Below are 23,904 nucleotides of genomic sequence, written 5' to 3' on the forward strand. Positions count from 1 at the left end.
ACTCATATTTGCTGCTTTTTGTGTATACCTTACCTTGATTTGTACCTGTCCTTTTCAGGGCACAGACCCTATAAGTCTGCCCAGCACTATCCCCGCCTCCCAACCACCAGTCCCGCTGCCCACCACCGGCTCTGGCACTCGTCCCTCAGAGCTGAATGCAGAGCCAGTATCCCAGGGCTGCAACTTCTAGGGGAAGACAGCACGGAGGGCTGCAGAAACGCTTTCCTCCAGCAGGCTATGAAGAGTTAAGAAACTCGAGCCCTCCTTGTTTGCGCAAGTCTCGGAGCAGCGGAGCCGCCAAAGTGTCTAGACTGGCACATGACGGGCGGCAGCCAATGGGTCCGGGGGTGGGGGAGGGGAGGGGAGGGCAGCGAGGGGCGCCCGGGCTGCTGACGGCCAGGCCCGACCCGGCGATCGGCACCGACCCCCGACCCCCCGCCCATGCCCTTGCGATTGCCCGGCGGGGCCGAACCAGCCCCGCCCGCTGGCACCGAGAGCCCGGGTCGCGCATGTTCCGGTCCAAACGCTCCAGCCTGTTGCGGCGCCTCTGGAGAAGCCGAGCGATCGCGGGGGGCGGCGGTCCGGAGCCCCGATCCCGGTCCGGCTGCTGCGGGGGCGAGTGGCGCGCTGCGAGTGGCGAGTTGCAGGAGCTGCGGGCGATGCTGCGCTGCGCCCGGGTGCGGGCGCTGGTGGCGCTGCTGGAGGCGGTGGAGTCCCGGGGGGCGACGGGCGGGGGCTGCCTTCCCCTCCCCCTGCCCCCCCCGCAGCCGCCGCGACCGCCCCCCCACCTCGTCCTCTGCCGCCTCTTCCGCTGGCCCGAGCTGCAGCACCCGGACCAGCTGAAAGCCCTGAGCGGTTGCCAGAGCCAGGGGCCGGGGGGCGCCGGGCAAGGGGGCAGCGTCTGTTGTAACCCCTACCACTTCAGCAGACTCTGCGGGCCAGGTAAGAGGGGGGGGGGGGGATCTTCACTGCCAACACCTCGTCATGCACCCCTACCTAGCTACTTCACCCTGTCCTCCAACCCTCACCCCCACCACCCTCCTGCACCCTGTCCCCCAACCATTGCCCTCACCCAACCACTGCTCCCTACCCCCCCCCCCCCCAGTCATCATCTCCACCAACCACCCATCCCCCAACCACGGCCCTTACCCACCAGCCCTCACCCCTACCTAGCTACTTCACCCTGTCCTCCAACCCTCACCCCCACCACCCTCCTGCACCCTGTCCCCCAACCATTGCCATCACCCAACCACTGCACCCTACCCCCCCCCCCAGTCATCATCTCCACCAACCACCTGTACCTGCCTACTGCACCCGTCCCCCAACCATGGCCCTTACCCACCAGCCCTCACCCCTACCCATCTCCTACCCCCTATCCTCCAGCCCTCACCCCCACCAACCTCCTGCACCCCATCCCCCAGCCGTCCACCCCAATCATCAACTCTGTACCCCATCACTCAGCCATCACCTGTACCTGCCTACTGCACCCATCCCCCAACCATGGCCCTTACCCACCAGCCCTCACCCCTACCTAGCTACTTCACCCTATCCTCTAACCCTCACCCCCACCACCCTCCTGCACCCCATCACACAACCATCCACCCCAACCATCAACTCTGTACCCCATCACTCAGCCATCACCTGTACCTGCCTACTGCACCCATCCCCCAACCACGGCCCTTACCCACCAGCCCTCACCCGCATTTAGCTACTTCACCCTATCCTCCAACCCTCACCCCCATCAACCTCTTGCACCCCATCACACAACCGTCCACCCTACCCATCTCCTGCACCCTGTCCCCCAACCATTGCCCTCACACCCACTGCACCCAACCCCCCCCCCAGTCATCATCTCCACCAACCACCTGTACCTGCCTACGGCACCCATCCCCCAACCACCTCCTGCGCCCCATTATCCAGCCATCACCCCTAGCTAGCTACTCACCCTATCCCCCAACCCTCACCACCCCTCTTCGCACAAACTGCACCCCATCATCCAATCGTCATGCTCACCAACCTCTTGCTCCCCCATCACCCACCCACTTATCCCTTCTACATCAACAGGTGCCTATGTGGGCCAGGTAAGGGTCTGTCGTGGCCCCCCCTAAAATACTGCACTTCCAATTTCAACCCCTTGGTAAACAAAACTGAGCCATTGCACCCCTTTCTTTGCCTGTCCTCTGCATGCATCTCCGCTCCATCCACTGTACCCCCTCATCCTCCTGTACCCCTTTATCACTCCTGTGGAATGCACTGTACCCATCACCCAGTTGGTGCATCCCTTCCGCTGCCACCTTATAAGATATGGCCATAACGCATTCATTATTAGAATCTCATGCCTGTCTTCTAGGCAAAGGCTGGTTTGATTTATGAAATACATGTATTATGATATATTTATTAGATGGTAAATATGTTGTATTTTCAGATGTATTATGAAGTTGCTGGTTTTAAAGTGTTTTTAAGCTGCTTAGGGTATTTCTTATAGATTTGTTCACTGGGGTTAAATGCTGCTCGCCTTCCCTATCTGTGGAGCTTCCCTCCTCAGCCACCCCCTGCCCCCAGTACTGTATTCACTGCTTTTTCATAAGGGCATTTGTCTATGTGTGTGTTTCAGTCATTTTATTCAAGAATCGGGTCAATTTACAACCAGGCAAATGTTCCTGTAACGGCAAAATAGGCCCCTCACTGATACAAAGACCCCCCAGACACTACCCCTCACCAAGGAAGCACAGACTCAAGCTTATATCGGGGGCATGTGTAGCATTTAAAATGGAAAATAACCTCATCCACCCCCCCTCCCATCTCTCTGCACCATCCCAAAGAATGAGGGAGTTCCCCTTTCTGTTTCATTCAATCTCATCAACTGCTCAAACACTAAAATCTCAAACTAAAGGATCAGGGTGTCTACTAGGTGAATCCAGATATTGGATAATAATTTATTTATTTATTGCATTTGTATCCCACATTTTCCCACCTATTTGCAGGCTCAATGTGGCTTACAGAGTTTTGTTATGACATTGTCATTCCAGGATATCAGATACAATTAGTGATGTGCAGAGATTAAGTGAGGGGAAAAAAGAAGGGAGTGATTAGGGTTGAGTAATAGAAGGTGGCATTTTTAATCCACTTTACCAACCAGCAATCAGAGTGCAGCCCATGAAAATAAGCAACGGACGCAAGGCAGCGTGGTTTGAGGCAAGTGTTATTAGACAAATCTGAGTAATTTCTTTGGGTGACCAGAGAGGTGGATCGAGGGAGAGCGCTAGATGTGGTGTATTTAGATCTTAGCAAAGGCGTAGATGATTAATACATTATCTGAGTGACTGACTGGGTTGGGAACTGTTTAAATGGAGCTCATTTTCTGAGGAAGAGGATGTTACCAGTGGTGAGCTGCAAGATTTGGTTCTTGGGCCGGTTCTTTTTCACATTTTTGTAAGCGAAAGTGTTTGGAAAAGAGACGGATGAGGGGAGATAGGATTGAGGTCTACAAAATCCTGAGTGGTGTAGAATGAGTAGAAGTAAATCGATTTTTTTTACTTGTTCCAAAAGTACAAAGACTAGGGGACACTCGAGGAAGTTACATGGAAATACTTTTAAAACAAATAGGAGGAAGTATTTTTTCACTCAATGAATAGTTAAGCTCTGGAACTCTTTGCCGGAGGAGGTGGTAACAGCGGTTAGTGTATCTGGGTTTAAAAAAGGTTTGGACAAATAAATGAGAATTAAAAAAAAAAAAAAAAAAAAGGTTTGGACAAATTTCTGGAGGAAAAGTCCATAGTCTGCTGTTGAGACAGACATGGGAAGCAACTGCTTGATCTGGGATTTGTAGTATGGAATGTTGCTACTCTTTTGAGATTCTGAATGGAATCTTGTCACTCTTTAGGATTCCAGAATCTTGCTATTCTTTGGGGTTCTACATGGAATCTTGTCACTCTTTAGGATTACAGAATTTTGCTATTTTTGGGGGTTCTACATGGAATGTTGCTACTTTTTGAGATTCTGAATGGAATCTTGTCGCTCTTTAGGATTCCAGAATCTTGCTATTCTTTAGGGTTCCACACGGAATGTTGCTACTCTTTGAAATTCTGCATGGAATCTTGTCACTCTTTTGGTTTCCAGAATCTTGCTATTCTTTGAGGTGCTAAATGGAATCGTGCTATTCTTTGGGGTTCTACATGGAATCTTGTCACTCTTTATGATTCCGGAATCTTGCTACATGGAATGTTGCCACGATTTGGGTTTCTGCCAGGTACTTGTGACCTGGCTTGGCCACTGTTTGGAAAACAGGATACTGGGCTAGATGGACCATTGGTCTGACCCTGTACTCTTATGTTCAAGTAACTTTTGAAATGGTCAGCAGACTGATGTTGAATTTATATGTATCATGGCCACTGCTGCTTGCAGAAATGCCTTATCCCGAATTTTCAGTGACACTGTGTGGATAGTGGTGGGACAGAGTGGGGACGATCTGCCTAGCAGTTCGTTCCATGGCGATATTCGGGGAAAAGGCTGTCCTAATTAAACCACCCGACCCTGTGGCCAGCTGCTCATCGTCATTGCTATATGTGTGGTTGCTGGTGGTGCGTGCTCGCCATATGTGTTCAGTGCCATTGTCTGTCCAGAGAGCAGCGTTAAATAAATATATTTATATTTTTTAATACTCTGGCTGGGTTTGAATGTAGTCCTGCAGGTTAGGCGCTGCCTCTGGAGACGAGTGTAAGAAGTTTCTGATCATCGTTCAGAAGTTAATTCCACTATAATGAAGCGATGTCATTAATTGTTGTATTTCACATCGCCACAGATCTGCACTGTTATGGCGATACAAGGTTTCTATGGAACTTTGGAAGGCTAAGTGCTTTGAAAATATGCCTCATAGTAACATACATAGTAACATAGTAGATGACGGCAGAAAAAGACCTGCACGGTCCATCCAGTCTGCCCAACAAGATAAACTCATATGTGCTACTTTTTGTGTATACCTTACCTTGATTTGCATCAGTCATTTTCAGGTAACTTTACGCTCCCCTGAATAGGCTGAGGTGGGTGATGGGGGTGCAGTGCTCCCACGCAGTATCCCAGCAGTGGCCTGAAGTCCCTGGCTTTCCAGTGCCCCTCAACCCTCCGTGGGGGGAAAGCGGAAGGAAGCCCACTCGTCCACTTTCTCCAGTGGGAGATCAGGCTGAGCTTGGGGACTTCTCGTACCCCCTCCATGTCATTAATAAATGAGTTGTCCTGACTGGGAGTTTTAAAACATTTCTCTCTGCTGGGAGGGCAGAATGATTGACTGGTACAGCACCCCATCAGCATGGCTGAGCTGACTCCCATCTTTCCCAGTTCAAGCAGGACTGCCTTTATCCATCAGGGGGAAATTTGGAGCTAGGAAGGCATCGGAACTCCTTGACCTAAGAGACTGGGCCCATCTGTAAACCATTTTGGGCGAGGGGTAGTATTTGCCTCATCTTCTGCGCGGCAGGATCGGAGACTGGCTGTACTCTGAATGTACCCGACCGAGTTTGATTTTCTATAACCACTTTCATTCCCCTCTCAGGCTTTTTCCAGGGATTTAGGAACTTGAGTGAAAAGCAGTGCACACTTCATTAGGAGGCATCTGTCCTTGAGCCCCTCTCTCAGCAGAGAAGCCTTTCAGATTCCCCTCCAGTCTGAAGCCCCCTGGTTGGTTATAAGCTGGTAGATTATATCAGCAGAAGGTACTGATAGGGGGTATTTCTGCACCCCTGCCTGTAGTGGTAATGTTGTCTCTGCAGGAAGATCAGCTTTGCAGGTGGAGACAGTTGCCTCAGGTTATCTGGAGCAGAGCTCAGTCAGAAAGGGATCTTTGATCCTTAACCACTGAACTTTAAAGATACTTTCTAAGGCTTGTTTTGTAATATTTTGAAGACTGCTGGCCTTCAGATGCCCAGAGCATTCAGCTTAAATGTCTAGTATGCTAAAATCTTACTACTGTTCTGTTACTGTTTGGTGACAATGGATTGTGAAGTTCAGTCTGTCTTCTGACTTCTTGCTGTGTTCAGAAGGATCTTGAAAGCTTCCATTCTGCTTTGTCAAATCAGTGTGTAGCCCAGAGTTGAACCTCTGTTTGTGAAGTGTGTTTAATGCTGTGGAAAGCTATTGTGGGGCTTTTCGCTGGTGGTTAAAGGTGCTTGAAAGTTTCCCCTTTCTGGGATCTCTGTAACACGGTTGGTGCATCGGTTCCCAGGCATGTAACAGCATTTGGGTCCTTCAGCAAAGGTCAGTCTTCCCATTTGGCTCTCGTCAGGAAACCTATAAGCACAATCTTCGTTTTCCTGTCTGGTTCTTATTAGGGGGTCCATCCAGTGCAACAGTGAGTATTTTCAGTTCTTCCCGCTACTCTGACGGGGCTCCAGGCTGCCAGCAGCATGCAGCTCCCTCAGCCTCCTGTGGAAGCCTTTGTGCTGCTCTGTGACTGACCACTAGGTGTCAGTGTAGTAGCAGAACTCAGCTTTACCTTCTCCAGGACCTGTGACTGCCCTTCTGGCCACAGGCATCCGGAGTGACCGGGAATGGAGCCCAGTCTCCTCCCAGCAACAGAGAGAGAGCAGAAAGGACCCAGGACAGCAGATTAGCCATAGAGGCCACTCCAGCTGCGTCTACCCTAAAGCCACTGTCCCCTGAAGGGCTGCAGGGAGACACTGCTAGAGAAAGCATGGTCATCATGTAATAAGTAACATGTTAGAACTTGAAGAATGGGGGGAGGGGGTGTCTTGGCTTGAGGTGGGGAGTAACAGGGTGATACTGTATTTCACAGAGCAAGTGATAACAGCTCCAGTAAACAGGATTTTATGTCCTTAGGAAAAAGGGACTGGTTAGTTAGTCAAAGCTGATTAACCCTATGAATAATTTGAGGTTTTCTCAGGTCTCCTCAAGTGCAGTTTAGTTAAAGGTTGCCTTTGCTGCACTGCCTTTAGTCCAGAGAGGTTTACAAGTACTTTGTAAAACATGAAAAAACCTGGAGCGCTGAAAAGAAGGTACTTTATGCTATAAGATTGGAAGAGAGAATATGCTGCCGTCCAGGGCAGAAATTTAAAAGGGAACCCCAGAGCTGACCAGCAGACTGTATCTCTCAGATCGCCTGTTTGCACCCCCTAACACAGAGGAAAGTACAGGACTTCTAAGCATTTTACAGGCGTGTTATAGACCTAAAAAGTAAAGATCAGTGAGCAGAAGAGTGGAGGAGTGGCCTAGTGGTTAGGGTGGTGGACTTTGGTCCTGAGGAACTGAGTTGGATTCCCACTTCAGGCACAGGCAGCTCCTTGTGACTCTGGGCAAGTCACTTAACCCTCCATTGCCCCATGTAAGCCGCATTGAGCCTGCCATGAGTGGGAAAGCGCAGGGTACAAATGTAACAAAAATAAAATAGATACTATTGGAGATTCTACATGGAATGTTGCTACTATTGGAGATTCTACATGGAATGTTGCTATTCCACTAGCAACATTCCATGTAGAAGCCTGCACGGCCACATTGGTGATCTGCAAGGGCCGACTTCTACATGGAATGTTGCAGCATTCCATGTAGAATCTCAAATAGTAGCAACAGTGGAGGAGTGGCCTAGTGGTTAGGGTGGTGGACTTTGGAACTGAGGAACTGAGTTTGATTCCCACTTCAGGCACAGGCAGCTCCTTGTGACTCTGGGCAAGTCACTTAACCCTCCATTGCCCCATGTAAGCCGCATTGAGCCTGCCATGAGTGGGAAAGCGAGGGGTACAAAATAAATAAGTAAGTGAAATAAGCCTGGAGGAGAAAAGGAGGTAAACAGAGCATTGAGAATCAGCCCAGCCCGATGAGCACCTTGTGTCTCCAGATCCCTAAAAGTTTAGTCTAAGAGAAGAATTCAAGGCGCTGCTTGGATTTACACTAGGAGGATTCAGTCGCAAACAGATGGACATGGGGAGGTGGGTGGCAGAGATTTCCACGGAGTGTCAGAGGGACGAGATGTTTGGTAAATACAGAGGAATACTGGCAAAGCATTCCTCGTGAGCGGAGTCCTGACATTTGTAAGGGAATTCTGTTATTCTGACTCTGCCCTTGCTCTGTATATCTTTGACTACTGAGGTCCAACTTCAAATATTGATAGAATGGAGTTGGGAACCTACAACCACTCATCCTTCAGCTATCCATGCTGTATTTCTGCTTTCTGTGCATTGCAGGGCTTTATTTATTTTATTTGTTGCATTTGTATCCCACATTTTCCCACCTATTTTCAGGCTCAATGTGGCTTACATAGAGGGGCATAATTGAACGAAAACGTCTATCTCCATGGGCGTTTATCTCTGAGAACGGGTCCGTGAAGGGGCGGACCGAACCGTATTTTCGAAAAAAATAGACGTCCATGTTTTATTCGACAATTTGTGAGCTGGGCGTTTTTGCTTTTCAGTGATAATGGAAAATGAAAGCGCCCGGCTCAAAAACGAATAAATCCAAGGCATTTGTTCGTGGGAAGGGCCAGGATTCGTAGTGCACTGGTCCCCCTCACATGCCAGGACACCAACCGGGCACCCTAGGGGGCACTTTTACAAAAACAAAAAAAAAGGTAAAAGAGCTCCCAGGTGCATAGCACCCTTCCCTTGTGTGTTGAGCCCCCCAAATCCCCCTCAAAACCCACTGCCCACAAGTCTACACCATTACTATAGCCCTAAGGGGTGAAGGGGGGCACCTACATGTGGGTACAGTGGGTTTGGAGGGGGTTTGACGACTAAGCATTAAGCAGCACAATTGTAACAGGTAGGGGGGGGATGGGCCTGGGTCCACCTGCCTGAAGTCCACTGCACCCCCTAACAACTGCTCCAGGGACCTGCATACTGCTGCCAGGGAGGTGGGTATGACATTTGAGGGTGAAAATAAAAAGTTGTGAAACATCATTTTTTGTGGTGGGAGGGGGTTAGTGACCACTGGGGGGAGTCAGGGGAGGTCATCCCCGATTCCCTCTGGGGGTAATCTGGTCATTTAGGGCACTTTTTGGGGCCTTATTCGTGAAAAAACAGGGTCCAGGAAACGTGCCCTAAATTCTAGCTACAAACGCATACTTTTGTTCCATTATCGGCGAAAGGCGCCCATCTCTCCTCGGCCGATAACCACGCCCCAGTTCCACCTTTGCCACGCCTCCGACACGCCCCCGTCAACTGTGTACGCTTCCGCGATGGAGTGCAGTTGAAAACGTCCAAAATCGGCTTTCCATTATACCGATTTATTCGTTTTTGTGAGATAAACGTCTATCTCCCGATTTGGGTCGAAATCTTTCAATTATAAGGTGGATAGTACCGTAAAGGCGTTCGTCAATTCCGGTATGAGCAAATACAGTAATGTTGTGGTAGAATAAGGTTCGTGTGTAACAGACACATTAGGGAATCGTAGAGAGGAAGAGTTATTATATGTCCATTACGAGCTTTGGTTTCGTTGTGTTGCAGGGTTCAGGCATTTAAGTTGGGTCGGTAGGGTATGCCTTTTCGAACAGGTTAGTTTTTTATGATTTCCGGAAGTTTAGGTGATCATAAGTTGTTTTCACGGCTTTTGGTAATGCGTTCCATTTTATTCTATGCGTAGTCATTGTGGGTATCCTGAAAGATTTGGGAAGTGCTGGCGTGTTTTTGTGCATGGACTTTTTGGTTGTCTGTGCTGTGTTCACACTTTGTGTATCAGTGTGACGCATGGTTCTGATGACAGCAGCACCTCCATTTTCAGAACTGACTGAGGAGGGTGAAGAAAAGGTGAAGACCTGGATGATTTTGTGCTGTGGAAGGGATTTGCCCGCCTGGCCACAGTACTGTGCAGAGGGAGAGCAGTGCTTAGCTTTGGTTCATGCTGCCACAGAACAGGGAAGAGGATGCAGGAGCCCTGTTGCTTTAAATTTCGGTTGCATTTTGCACACAGCCCTGGGCTCTGATGTCTCCCTTCATAAGCTGGTTATTGTGTGACACAGATGGAGACAGTGTGGGTTTTCAGCCCTGGCTCCTGTTTAAAGGCTTTAAAATCGGAAAGGTTCTGGTGGACGCTGAGAGACTCGCCTGTGTGCTCACTGTTTAAAGGAAACCTTTTAAGATAGGGAAGTTTCACCTTTCTTTTTATTGCAGCTCTGTCCCAGTGTTGGGTTTCTTGTACCAACAGTTTTCACTCGCACTTACATGGGGGGGGGGGGGGGGGGGGCTTTTTGCCTATTTTAATAGATTCACTTTCCCACTGTTCCCAGTCTGGTGACTGCAGCAATGGTGTTGAAACTGGGAGCCGGGAGCCAGGCACCAGGGCTCTTTCCAGGAGCCCATAAACCATTATTAAAATGGAGTTGGGGAAAATCCACTGCTTATTTCTGGGATAAGCAGCATAAAATCAAAATGTATTGTACTGTTTTGGGATCTTGCCAGGTGTTTGACCTGGATTGGCCACAGTTGGAAACAGGATGCTGGGCTTGATGGACCTTCGGTCTGTCCCAGTATGGTAACACTTATGTACTTATTAGGTTTAATTTAGAAATTGCACCATGAATGTACAAAGGCAAACATAAGAGTGCAACGCGAGTCAAAGTTCAAAAAGGATCTGATTGATCTTAACTTGTGAAGGAAGACCATGTGTGAAATCTGGACAGAAAATGACAGTATAGTATCGAGATTGGGTGGCAGAGCCGGTGGCGGGAGGCGGGGGTGGTGCTGGGCAGACTTCTACGGTCTGTGCCCTGAAGAGGACAGGTACAAATCAAGGTAAGGTATACACAAAAAGTAGCACACATGAGTTTATCTTGTTGGGCAGACTGGATGGACCTACTATGACCCTATCTGGCCACCAGGTGTCGCCTTTCTCCATTTGAGGCTATGAGCGCTGCCTCTGTGGCATCTCCAGCTGACCGGGTCCAGCAGTCTGGCTGTTCTAACAGGTGCTAATTCCCTTGGGTTTGGAGCTGGGTCTCTGTGCTTTGCTTTCCATGTATTCAGTAAGTTCAACCATAGAGAGAGAGCACAGGCTAGCAGCAGGGCAGGCTCAGATCTTCGGGTCGAGCATGGGCTGCTCTTTCTGCTCAGTACTCCAGTCTGCTATTTTGGACTTGTGCGCGTAAAAGCCAGCTTTTCAAAATGATTGGGGTGCTAAACGGAAAATAAATTTCCCCTTGTTGGACACAGTGAAGGCGTTTGCTCAGTATTGGTAAGTGCTGAAACACCCACAGTGCTGGCACATGGCTGCTGCTCCTCCTGTCTTGAAGTGGCAGAGGCTTTATATAAAACTTGAATTGTTGAATGGGATCAAACTATATATGGCTCATATTTTGTTCAGTGTCTTGTTTCTTGAATAAATTTATATTTATTTTCAATAAAGAAAATTAAACAACAAAAAAAAGTGGCAGAGGCCGTCATAAGTACATAAGAATAGCCGTACTGGGTCAGACTGATGGCCCATCAAGCCCAGTATCCTGTTTCTAACAGTGACCAATCCAGGTCACAAGTACCTGGCAGAAACCCAAATCGTGGCAACACTTCCCCAGGATCAAAGTCCGCTACGCTAACCATTAGGGTACTCCAGGATGTCGGTACCAGACGTATAACATAACATCCACTATTTCTGTATCCTGGTTTACAGAAATCAAGAGAATGGAAACATAACTTCCAAGAAAATACTCAAGGAACGAATCGAGTTCAAGATCTGCACAACCGTCCACAAAATCATCCACGCAGACGCCCCATTCTATATCCTAAACCTAGTGGACCTACCACCTAGAAACGCCAAAAGATCAGGCCGCAAATTCCTCAATCTGAACTTCCCCAGCTGCAGAGGAATTAAATACAAACAGTCATACGCTACTACTTTTGCGTATAAAAGCACACAGATCTGGAACGCACTACCCATGGCCCTGAAAAATATGGACAATCTAACCAGCTTTCGCAAAGCTTTGAAGACACATCTCTTCAACAAAGCCTACGAAAGACATCCTTAATAAATCATTCCTCAATTCACTCAGGTGCATCAAAACACCTCTCACAACACCTTACACCTAGACCATACACCGTCAACCGATTATTGAATGTATTTAAGATAATGTAATGACTGCATCATAACAACACTCTAAGCCACATTCAGCCTGCAAAAAGGTGGGATAATGTGGGGTACAAATGCAATAAATAAAATAAAAAATAAAAACAGAACATCTAAGAAAGTATAATAAACTAGCAGTTAAAAACAAAAGTAGCAAATTTAAACACTCATCTGCTACAGAAAGGTTTTCAATTCCTTTCTTAACAGATAAGAGTCCGTGGTTTGACGTAAGATATCAGGAAGAAAGTTCCAGTGTTTAGCCGCCTGGAATGCCCAAGTTGAATTAAATATCCTCGTGTATCTTTTACCTTTGAAGCTGGGAATATTGAAAGACAACTTTACGAGCAGTTTCAGATCTCAGTCGGTATTGTTCTGGGCAAAGCTCATGGGACGAAGGATCCCACAGGTAGGGAGCCAAAAAACAAAGAAAGCCAAGTGATGTACAGAGTCGAAATGAGCCTGTGATAACGCTGGGAGGACAGGAGAAGTTCTTGGCAAAAATGACGATGGCCAAAAGGCCCTAACAAGGAAGACATACGATGGAAGGCCCTTAAATAGAGCACCGTGAGCAAGCAAATACAGTACAGTGTCGAATAAGTGAAAAAGTTGGATAATACAGAAAGCAATGGTAACCCCCTCAAACAATGCATAAAACAAAGGCACAGAGTTCCCAATTTTCAAAAATTCTCTTACCAAAAAAGGTTTTCTTTAGAAGGAAACAACTTAGACCTCAAATATTGTGTTCAATTCTGGTCGCCGCATCTCAAAAAAGATATAGTGGAATTAGAAAAGGTGCAGGGAAGGGTGACGAAAATGATAAAGGGGATGGGACGACTTCCCTATGAGGAAAGGCTAAAGCGGCCAGGGCTCTTCAGCTTGGGGAAAAGGCGGCTGAGGGGAGATATGATAGAGGTCTATAAAATAATGAGTGGAGTTGAACGGGTAGATGTGAAGCGTCTGTTTACACTTTCCAAAAATACTAGGACTAGGGGGCATGCGATGAAGCTACACTGTAGTAAATTTAAAAAGAATCGGAGAAAATGTTTCTTCACTCAACGTGTAATTAAACTCTGGAATTTGTTGCTAGAGAATGTGGTAAAGGTGGTTAGCTTAGCGGAGTTTAAAAAAGGTTTGGACGGCTTCCTAAAGGAAAAGTCCATAGACTGTTATTAAATGAACTTGGGGAAAATCCACTATTTCTGGGATAAGCAGTATAAAATGTTTTGTACATTTTTGGGATCTTGCCGGGTATTTGTGACCTGGATTGGCCACTGTTGGAAACAGGATGCTAGGCTCAATGGACCTTTGGTCTTTCCCAGTATGGCAATACTTATGTACTTATGTACTTATGTACATAATGTACATAATGTACTTATGTACTTATGTACTTATGTACTTTGGATCTGGACTGGAGGCCCACCTCTTTGGCATTGCTTTTGGCTCGTGGCCACTTGTGGCCACCTGCCTCCACCTGCCCTCCTCCTTCCTGTACACAGTGGTTGATTTGATTTGCTTGCTTTATTTATTTTTTGTCTGTTGGATTGTGGGCTCTTTGAGCGGGGACTGTCTTTCTTCTGTGTTTGTGCGGCGCTGCGTGTGCCTTGTGGCGCTGTGGAGGTGCTGAATAGTGCTAGTGGTAGTAGTAGAGGAGTAGCCTATTGGTTAGTGCAGTGCAGCTCCTTGTGACTCTGGGTAAGTCACTAAACCCTCCATTGCCCCTGGTACAAAATAAGTACCTGAATATATGTAAACCGCTTTGAATGTAGTTGCAAAAACCTCAGAAAGACGGTATATCAAGTCCCATTTCCCATTCCCCCTTTCCCTTATGACATCACAATATGAGAAGTGAGCCAAGTATCAGGCAATCAAGCCATTGTGACATCACTGATGAGGTTGGCTCTTATTGGTGGACTGAGCCTCCACCTACCCTCCTCTGCTCCTTCCTGTACACATTAATTGATTTGATTTGCTTACTTTATTTTTTGTCTATTAGATTGTAAGCTCTTTGAGCAGGGACTGTCTTTCTTCTATGTTTGTGCAGCGCTGCGTACGCCTTGTAGCGCTATAGAAATGCTAAATAGTAGTAATAGTAGTAGTAGTACTTATGACGACGTCACCGGGGGAGGGGAGGGTCTGTCAGATATGCTGGATTAGCAAAGGTCACATAATCAAGACTGTACAGCATAGCTTCTCGGTAACCAATGGAGGGGAAACGTGATGCGACAGATGTACTTGGGATAAGATTCTGATTGCAGATGTTTTACTGAGTATCGAGGCAGTCCCGCAAACACCGCCTTGCAATAATCTGGCCGTGACATACTACTACTACTACTAATCATTTCTATAGCTCTACTAGACGTACGCAGCGCTGTACACTGGACATGAAGAGACAGTCCCTGCTGGACAGAGCTTACAATCTAATTAGGACAGGCAAACAGGACAAACAAGAGATAAGGGAATTTTAAGGTGAGGATGATAAAATAAGGGTTCTGAACAAGTGAATAAGGGTTAGGAGTTAAAAGCAGCATCAAAAAGGTGGGCTTTTAGCTTAGATTTTAAGACGGCCAGAGATGGAGCTTGACGTACCGGCTCAGGAAGTCTATTCCAGGCATATGGTGCAGCAAGATAAAAAGAACGGAGTCTGGACTTAGCGATGGAGGAGAAGGGTGCAGATAAGAGAGATTTACCCAGTGAACGGAGTTCCTGGGGAGGAATGTAGGGAGAGATGAGAGTGGAGAGGTACTGAGGAGCTGCAGAGTGAATGCACTTTTAGGTCAATAAGAGCAGTTTGAACTGTATGCGGAAACGGATAGGAAGCCAGTGAAGTGATTTGAGAGGGCTAATATGAGCATAACGACACTGGACATAACGAAGGCAGTGATGAACTTGTCTGCGCTATTTGATTTGTGTGTTTTGTAACCAGGTACCTTTCTTGTGCAGCCAAGGATAGAACAATCTCCTCCAGCCACAGGCTCCCGGTACAATGAAGAAATAGATGTCCACCAGTAACTTCAATCTTAAGGACTTTTATTCCATGGAGGTTTCTAGTACACAGTTCCAACAGCAGCATTCACCTTCAATCTTAAACACATATAAGCCACCTGAAAGTGTGTGGCCAACAGTCCCCTTTAAGCAGCAGGCTATCAGCACATACCAGGATTCAATACAGGCTTACAGTCAGCTCCAGTCTGGGCTCTTTATCCAGTGCACAATAAACAGTAGTTCAATTCCCAAGACAAACAGTTCTTTCAGTTCATCATCACAGTTCAGTCACCAAGCAGCAGTTTCTACCTTCTATCCTCTTTACCTTCAGGAGAGTTCAATACTTTAGGGACTCCCTCTACCCAAGGAATTTCAGCCTGCTTCAATACTTTAGGGACCTCCCTGCCCAAGGGTTTTCCACCTGCAAATACTTTAGGGACCTCCCTGCCCAAGGGTTTTCCACCTGCAAATACTTTAGGGACCTCCCTGGCCAAGGGTTTTCAGCCTGCAACTGCTTCTCTCCTTCTGCTTCTTTCTCCTGAACTGAACTCCTGGGCCTTTTTCCCACCTGCCTAATCAATCCCTGGCTTTAGCTACCACCACCAATCATTCTCCCTCCATTAGCTTCCCCACACCCATACCAGCTGAGTTAAGCATTAGACTAATGAGACCAATGATGAGCTCCTGCACACAGGGTTTCCTAACTCCCTTTCCGCCTAGTGGCAGCCACTCTACACAACCTGCCAGCTTCCACCCATGTCTTCCCCAATTGCAGCTAGGAGTCCAGTCCGGGTTCTTCATCTCACCCACTGGCTCCTTGCCTGCAATGCCTTCTGGGACTTGTATTTCAGACTGAAACTGCCTTAACCCAACTATCCTGGATGTGACTTTTATCACAGTTTGTTGAGTCTATTGTATATTTTTAAAAAAAATATTCTGTATGTGGTTTAATATTCCGCTCTGGATAAGAGCGGTTTATAAATGATAATGAATGAAATGAAGTGAAGGCACGGATCACTGCCCTTTGATCCTGACCCGTGAGAAATGATCAAAATTGGCACAAGGCAAAGAAGCAACGTTTGACCACTGATGAAATAAAGTGACTTGCTCGAAGTCACAAGGCGTTTAGTGGTAGAGGCAACGTTTTCTTGACGCCATTACTTGATTGCACACACTCCCTCAGTCTGATTCCATATGCATATGCGAATGGCGTTCAGAGAGTAACCACTTTGCCCTGATAACTTCATCAACTGAACTACTACTACTTAACATTTCTAGAGCGCTACTAGGGTTACGCAGCGCTGTACAATTTAACAAAGAAGGACGGTCCCTGCTCAGATGAGCTTACATTTACTTACTTCTAAACTGTCATGTGTAACCGACTGGCTCTGCTCTCATTGCCTTACGCTTAATCCAGGAAAATCTAGGGTCCTAATTTGTTATTTATTTTTGTTACATTTGTACCCCGCGCTTTCCCACTCATGGCAGGCTCAACGCGGCTTACATGGGGCAATGGAGGGTTAAGTGACTTGCCCAGAGTCACAAGGAGCTGCCTGTGCCTGAAGTGGGAATCGAACTCAGTTCCTCAGTTCCCCGGTCGGCCCTTGCAGATCACCAATGTGGCCGCGCAGGCTTCTGCTTCTGTGAGTCTGACGTCCTGCACATACAGACTCACAGAAACAGAAGCCTGCGCAGCCTTCTACATGCAATGTTGCTAGTGGAATAGCAACATTCCATGTAGAATCTCCAATAGTAGCAACATTCCATGTAGAATCTCAAAGAGTAGCAACATTCCATGTAGAATCTCCAATAGTAGCAACATTCCATGTAGAATCTCCAATAGTATCTATTTTATTTTTGTTACATTTGTACGCTGCGCTTTCCCACTCATGGCAGGCTCAATGCGGCTTACATGGGGCAATGAAGGGTTAAGTGTCTTGCCCAGAGTCACAAGGAGCTGCCTGTGCCTGAAGTGGGAATCAAACTCAGTTCCTCAGGACCAAAGTCCACCACCCTAACCACTAGGCCACTCCTCCACTGTTGCTACTATTTGAGATTCTACATGGAATGTTGCTATTGCTATTCCACTAGACGTCGGCCCTTGCAGAGCACCAATGTGGCCGCGCAGGCTTCTGCTTCTGTGAGTCTGACGTCCTGCACATACAGACTCACAGAAACAGAAGCCTGCGCAGCCTTCTACGTGGAATGTTGCTAGTGGAATAGCAACATTCCATGTAGAATCTCCAATAGTATCTATTTTATTTTTGTTACATTTGTACCCCGCGCTTTCCCACTCATGGCAGGCTCAATGCGACTTACATGGGGCAATGGAGGGTTAAGTGACTTGCCCAGAGTCACAAGGAGCTGCCTGTGCCTGAAGTAGGAATCCAACTCAGTTCCTCAGGACCAAAGTCCACCACCCTAACCACTAGGCCACTCCTCCACTGTTGCTACTATTTGAGATTCTACATGGAATGTTGCTATTCCACTAGACGTCGGCCCTTGCAGAGCACCAATGTGGCCGCGCAGGCTTCTGCTTCTGTGAGTCTGACGTCCTGCACATACGTGCAGGACGTCAGACTCACAGAAACAGAAGCCTGCGCAGCCTTCTACATGGAATGTTGCTAGTGGAATAGCAACATTCCATGTAGAATCTCCAAAAGTATATATTTTATTTTTGTTACATTTGTACCCCGCGCTTTCCCACTCATGGCAGGCTCAATGCAGCTTACATGGGGCAATGAAGGGTTAAGTGTCTTGCCCAGAGTCACAAGGAGCTGTCTGTGCCTGAAGTGGGAATCGAACTCAGTTCCTCAATTCCCCAGGACCAAAGTCCACCACCCTAACCACTAGGCCACTCCTCCACTCCAATTTTCAATCAGTTCCTCTCTTTCTCCTCCTCTTTCAGTATCTGGTACCATTATCCCTCTCTTGCAGTCTGCAAAAGTGTTAGGGGTGACATTTGATGTCTTCTCACAATCATGTTAGTGTAGTCGCTATCATGATCGTGAAAAGACAAGATTATTTCCGTGAACTGCATGTGATCTGTACGGCCTGCAATATCTGATAACATCACATGTAGTCTATCGTATAGTCTATCACCCTATGCTTGGAATAAACTTCCTGAGCCCGAACGCCAAGCCCCCTCCCTACCCATCTTCAAATCTTTGCTCAAAGCTCACCTCTTCAATGTTGCTTTCGGCACCTAACCTTTTACCCATTCAAGAAATCTAGACTGCCCCTATTTGACTGACTGTACATTTGTCCTTTAGATTGTAAGCTCCTTGAGCAGGGACCGTCCTTCTGTGTTAAGCTGTACAGTGCTACGTAACCCTAGTAGCGCTTTAGAAATGTTAAGTAGTAGTAGTAGTAGTATCGTAATTCTCTCCTGATAGGATCTCGAGCATCAGAGCTTTGCCATTTCCAGCTGCTACAATGCTCCACACTTCGTCTCATTACTGGTGCTCATGAATACGACCTCGGTTTACAGATAAAATACTTCTCTTGATCTTTAAAATACGGGTGACAGTTGTTCCCACTTATCTTGGTCAATATTTGAGTCCCTACCTTCATAATACATAACCTGCTTGTAGTACCTGCTCACACTTCCATGCGCTCAGAAACTCTTTGAAAGTGAGTTTTTGGCACTACAGTGTCCTCGGCTGTGGAATGAGCTTCTTTTGCACCTCTGACTGGAAGGATAAGTTTTAAGACAGGGTTGAAGGCCTGTTTGTTCATGAAGGCTTTTCCTGATTGGTTTCCTGTGTCGTGGTGTGGCTTGGTTGGTGCTCGACCGTCTCGGTTTTCTGCATCATGTTATCTTTACCTCCATTCCTCTCTCTCTGTATCCTGTTCCTTTTTTTATATTGCTTTATTTCTTATTTCCTTTTAATTATTCTAGCTCTTTTCCTCTCTTCTATGATTGGTTAATATAAACTGCTCAGAACAATTGCAAGTGATTCGGTATATCAAATTTTTATTATTATTATTTTTTATGTATTCTTGTATCTCACTATTTTCCAAAAACAGGTTTTGGTTCAACATGGCTGACTTATTTACAGTTAGATGGAGTTATAGTAGGTGTTTATCAGTTACAAAGTATTGTGGAGCATCTGTAGTTTGTGTGTAGCTGTATAATTTTTGAAAAGGTGGGTTTTCAGGTCTTTTCTGAAGTGGAGGTAGTTAAGTGATGCTTCTTATGTCTTTGGGTATTGATTTCCACCGTTTGGAGCCCAGGTAGCTGAATAAGTACATAAGTGTTGCCATACTGGGACAGACCGAAGGTCCATCGAGCCCAGCATCCTGTTTCCAATCCGGGTCACAAGTACCTGGCAAGATCCCCAAAAAAGTACAGTACATTTTATGCTGCTTTTCCCAGAAATAAGCAGTGGATTTTCCCCAAGTCATTTTAATAATGGCATATGGACTTTTCTTTTAGGAAGCTATCCAAATCCGGTCGAGTTGATGGTTTTGTACATTTATTATTAAGCTTGGAAACTTAGATTTTAATTCCATTCCTATGAATGATGGGGGAGGGTGTGTGTGTGAATTCTGGGGACGGCAGATAAAGGCCAAATGGCCCATCGCTGTAACCCCTAACTCTTCCTTTTCCTAAGCGATCCCACATGCTTATCCCATGCCTTTTTAAATTCTGACACAGTCCTCGACTCCACAACCTCCACCGGGCGGCCATTCCACGCCATTCCACGATTCTGATGTTTGAGGGTTCAGGCCTAGCATGTGGGATGTCAACCACTTGGCTCTTTGGGTGTTCAGTATGGTCACCATTCCTACCCCATTCTCACCTACTGGGACTGGGAATACCTGAATTTCAGCTGAGCTCTTCGGCTGGCTTCTGCCTATCAGAATGTGATCACCGAGGACCAACATGTGTGTGGGTCAGATTGGTATAATGGAAAGCACGGAGCTTAACAGGAAGACACCCTGTTTGTTTGTTTGTTTGTTTATTTGTTTGTTGCATTTGTATCCCACATTTTCCCACCTGTTTGCAGGCTCAATGTGGCTTACATTGTTCCGTAATGGCGATCGCCATTTCCGGAGTGAGAAATACAAGGAGGTATTGCGTTAAAGTTCATTCATGACAAAGTAAATGAAGCAGTCAAGTATAGAGAGTTCGGTTTTGTCCAGTTCTGGTATAAGTTTCGTTGTCTGGTATTTCGGATGGATCATTGTGGTATGCCTTTTTGAAGAGGTTGGTTTTTAGAGATTTTCGAAAGTTAGTTAGGTCGTGCATTGTTTTTATGTCGTTTGGCAGTGCGCTCCACAGTTGCGTGCTTATGTAGGAGAAGCTGGATGCATATGTTGATTTATATTTTAGTCCTGCAGCTGGGGTAGTGGAGATTCGGGAATGTGCGTGCTGACCTTTTTGTGTTCCTGGTTGGTAAGTCTATGAGGTCCACTCCCCAAGTAAAGAAGCATTTTATCTCTGCATTCCTGATTCCCATACACTGTTCAGAAGAACAGAAGCCCCCCCAGGCTGGACCAGACCGATGGTTCATTGAGCCCGGCGGCCTCTCTGACAGCACCCGACCCATATCACTCGGAATTACATACAAGTTCTTGCTGAACTCTCCTAGAAACATGCTGGCCAATACTGAAAGCAAGTTAACCAGCTGGGAATGGCCACTGACTGCTTGACTTGCTTGCTTGCAGCTTTCGAGTCATTTTCAGTGGCACCTAACTGGTTAAAGGCAAACTTCATGCTGGCTATGTTGGAGGCGTTTTGGGGGTGAAGTCTAGTTACATTCTGATATTCAGTCGTAACCAGCTGAGTTTAGCAGATAATATACAGTGGTGGAAATAAGTATTTGATCCCTTGCTGATTTTGTAAGTTTGCCCACTGACAAAGACATGAGCAGCCCATAATTGAAGGGTAGGTTATTGGTAACAGTGAGAGATAGCACATCACAAATTAAATCCGGAAAATCACATTGTGGAAAGTATATGAATTTATTTGCATTCTGCAGAGGGAAATAAGTATTTGATCCCCCACCAACCAGTAAGAGATCTGGCCCCTACAGACCAGGTAGATGCTCCAAATCAACTCGTTACCTGCATGACAGACAGCTGTCGGCAATGGTCACCTGTATGAAAGACACCTGTCCACAGACTCAGTGAATCAGTCAGACTCTAACCTCTACAAAATGGCCAAGAGCAAGGAGCTGTCTAAGGATGTCAGGGACAAGATCATACACCTGCACAAGGCTGGAATGGGCTACAAAACCATCAGTAAGACGCTGGGCGAGAAGGAGACAACTGTTGGTGCCATAGTAAGAAAATGGAAGAAGTACAAAATGACTGTCAATCGACAAAGATCTGGGGCTCCACGCAAAATCTCACCTCGTGGGGTATCCTTGATCATGAGGAAGGTTAGAAATCAGCCTACAACTACAAGGGGGGAACTTGTCAATGATCTCAAGGCAGCTGGGACCACTGTCACCACGAAAACCATTGGTAACACATTACGACATAACGGATTGCAATCCTGCAGTGCCCGCAAGGTCCCCCTGCTCCGCAAGGCACATGTGACGGCCCGTCTGAAGTTTGCCAGTGAACACCTGGATGATGCCGAGAGTGATTGGGAGAAGGTGCTGTGGTCAGATGAGACAAAAATTGAGCTCTTTGGCATGAACTCAACTCGCCGTGTTTGGAGGAAGAGAAATGCTGCCTATGACCCAAAGAACACCGTCCCCACTGTCAAGCATGGAGGTGGAAATGTTATGTTTTGGGGGTGTTTCTCTGCTAAGGGCACAGGACTACTTCACCGCATCAATGGGAGAATGGATGGGGCCATGTACCGTACAATTCTGAGTGACAACCTCCTTCCCTCCGCCAGGGCCTTAAAAATGGGTCGTGGCTGGGTCTTCCAGCACGACAATGACCCAAAACATACAGCCAAGGCAACAAAGGAGTGGCTCAGGAAGAAGCACATTAGGGTCATGGAGTGGCCTAGCCAGTCACCAGACCTTAATCCCATTGAAAACTTATGGAGGGAGCTGAAGCTGCGAGTTGCCAAGCGACAGCCCAGAACTCTTAATGATTTAGAGATGATCTGCAAAGAGGAGTGGACCAAAATTCCTCCTGACATGTGTGCAAACCTCATCATCAACTACAGAAGACGTCTGACCGCTGTGCTTGCCAACAAGGGTTTTGCCACCAAGTATTAGGTCTTGTTTGCCAGAGGGATTAAATACTTATTTCCCTCTGCAGAATGCAAATAAATTCATATACTTTCCACAATGTGATTTTCCGGATTTAATTTGTGATGTGCTATCTCTCACTGTTACCAATAACCTACCCTTCAATTATGGGCTGCTCATGTCTTTGTCAGTGGGCAAACTTACAAAATCAGCAAGGGATCAAATACTTATTTCCACCACTGTATCTGGCCTATCTTAATCCGCTAACCCACGGCCGCTTAAGTTTGAAATTAACTTAACCGGTCATGCGCCGGCTTTAAAAAACCCAAATACGTATTCAATGCTGAAGCCCATGTTGGATTATTTGTAGTAAATAATTAGCAGATTTTAGTACACACAGCTTCAGCTTTAGAAATGTTAATTTCTTTCTTCATCTCTCTCTCATTCACCCCTGAATAATTCACTGCTGAGTCACTTTAAAGTTGAAGTAACAAAACATCTGTTTACTCACAGTTTGTAGTTAGATTATAATCAGACAGGCTTTTATATACATATTACTATACATTTGTATTATCAGCTCCTTCCATGTGCTTAGATGGTAATGGATGCTCACACCACCATAGATCCTCTCAGGTTAGGAGAGATCATGAGCTCCATGTGCTCCATGTGCTGCATCTGCTGCATCTAACCCCCACAGGAAGTTGCATAGCTGTGTGACCTCTCTAAGTAATTCACATCAGAGGTCACAGAGTAATCACAGAGAAATAATAGGTGACAGGCAATGCATGTAAAATACAATTACATTCCAACAAACCCCTTCTCATGCATAACTGTCATGCAATTATTTATTCATACAAAGTCCAAGCTTTATACGCAGATTCACAAAATGTTCTCTGGGTAACGGTTTGGTCATGATGTTAGCTGTCATCTCACTGGTGTGACAATAGTGTAGACTGATGACCCCTTCTTTCACCAACTCTCGCACGTTGTGGTATTTCGTTGCGATGTGCTTGGTGCGTGACTGAACCTTGTCATTCTGTGACAGTCGGATGCAGCTCTGATTATCTTCCATTATCTGGATTGGTCTCTTTTCAGCTATTCCAAAATCCAGCATAAGTTTTTCAATCCACATCAGTTCTCTGCACGCTTCCGATACGGCCACGTATTCAGCTTCTGTAGAAGACAAACTCACAATACTTTGTTTATGACTGGCCCATGAAATGTGTACATTTCCATACATAAACACATATCCACTTGTGGATTTATAATCAGAATGATCCCCTGCCCAATCTGAATCACAGTAACATATTAGTTTTGGATTACTATTGGCTGAAATCTTTAATTTACAATCAATGGTACCCTTTAAATACCTTACCATCCTTTTAACTGCAGTCCAATCTAATTTGGTAGGTGAGCTGACCCTTCTGCTCAAAATTCCTACTGCATTTGCTATATCAGCCCTGTATGTGGTAGTTAGATATAAAAGCTTACCTATGGCTGATCTATATTGGATGTTATCTGGTAAAGGTTCTCTTACTGTTTCATCCTTCAGAAAATCAGTGATCATGGGAGTGCTTACAACTTGGGCATCTTGCATACCTAAACTTTCAATAAGCTCATTTATTTTCTGCTTCTGGCTTAGAAGATAAGAACCATCATTTTGTTTCTCAATTTCTATACCAAGATAGTATGACACATTACCAAGTTC

The 23,904-nt window shown here is 46.4% G+C and overlaps 1 protein-coding gene across 2 annotated transcripts in view; it reads left to right on the top strand.

Annotated features, from left to right (window-relative positions):
* Positions 1–353: 353 nt before the first annotated feature.
* SMAD6 (SMAD family member 6) overlaps positions 354–23,904 on the top strand; it is an 80,877-nt gene continuing 57,326 nt past the window's right edge. For both annotated transcript variants that reach the window (XM_030190462.1, XM_030190463.1), the window contains exon 1: positions 354–942. In XM_030190462.1, coding sequence (XP_030046322.1) covers positions 510–942 — 433 coding nt within the window. In that variant the 5' untranslated portion in view covers positions 354–509. The remainder of the gene's footprint in view (positions 943–23,904) is intronic.

The sequence above is a fragment of the Microcaecilia unicolor genome, chromosome 1 (genome assembly GCF_901765095.1).
Source record: "Microcaecilia unicolor chromosome 1, aMicUni1.1, whole genome shotgun sequence".
NCBI lineage: Eukaryota > Metazoa > Chordata > Amphibia > Gymnophiona > Siphonopidae > Microcaecilia > Microcaecilia unicolor.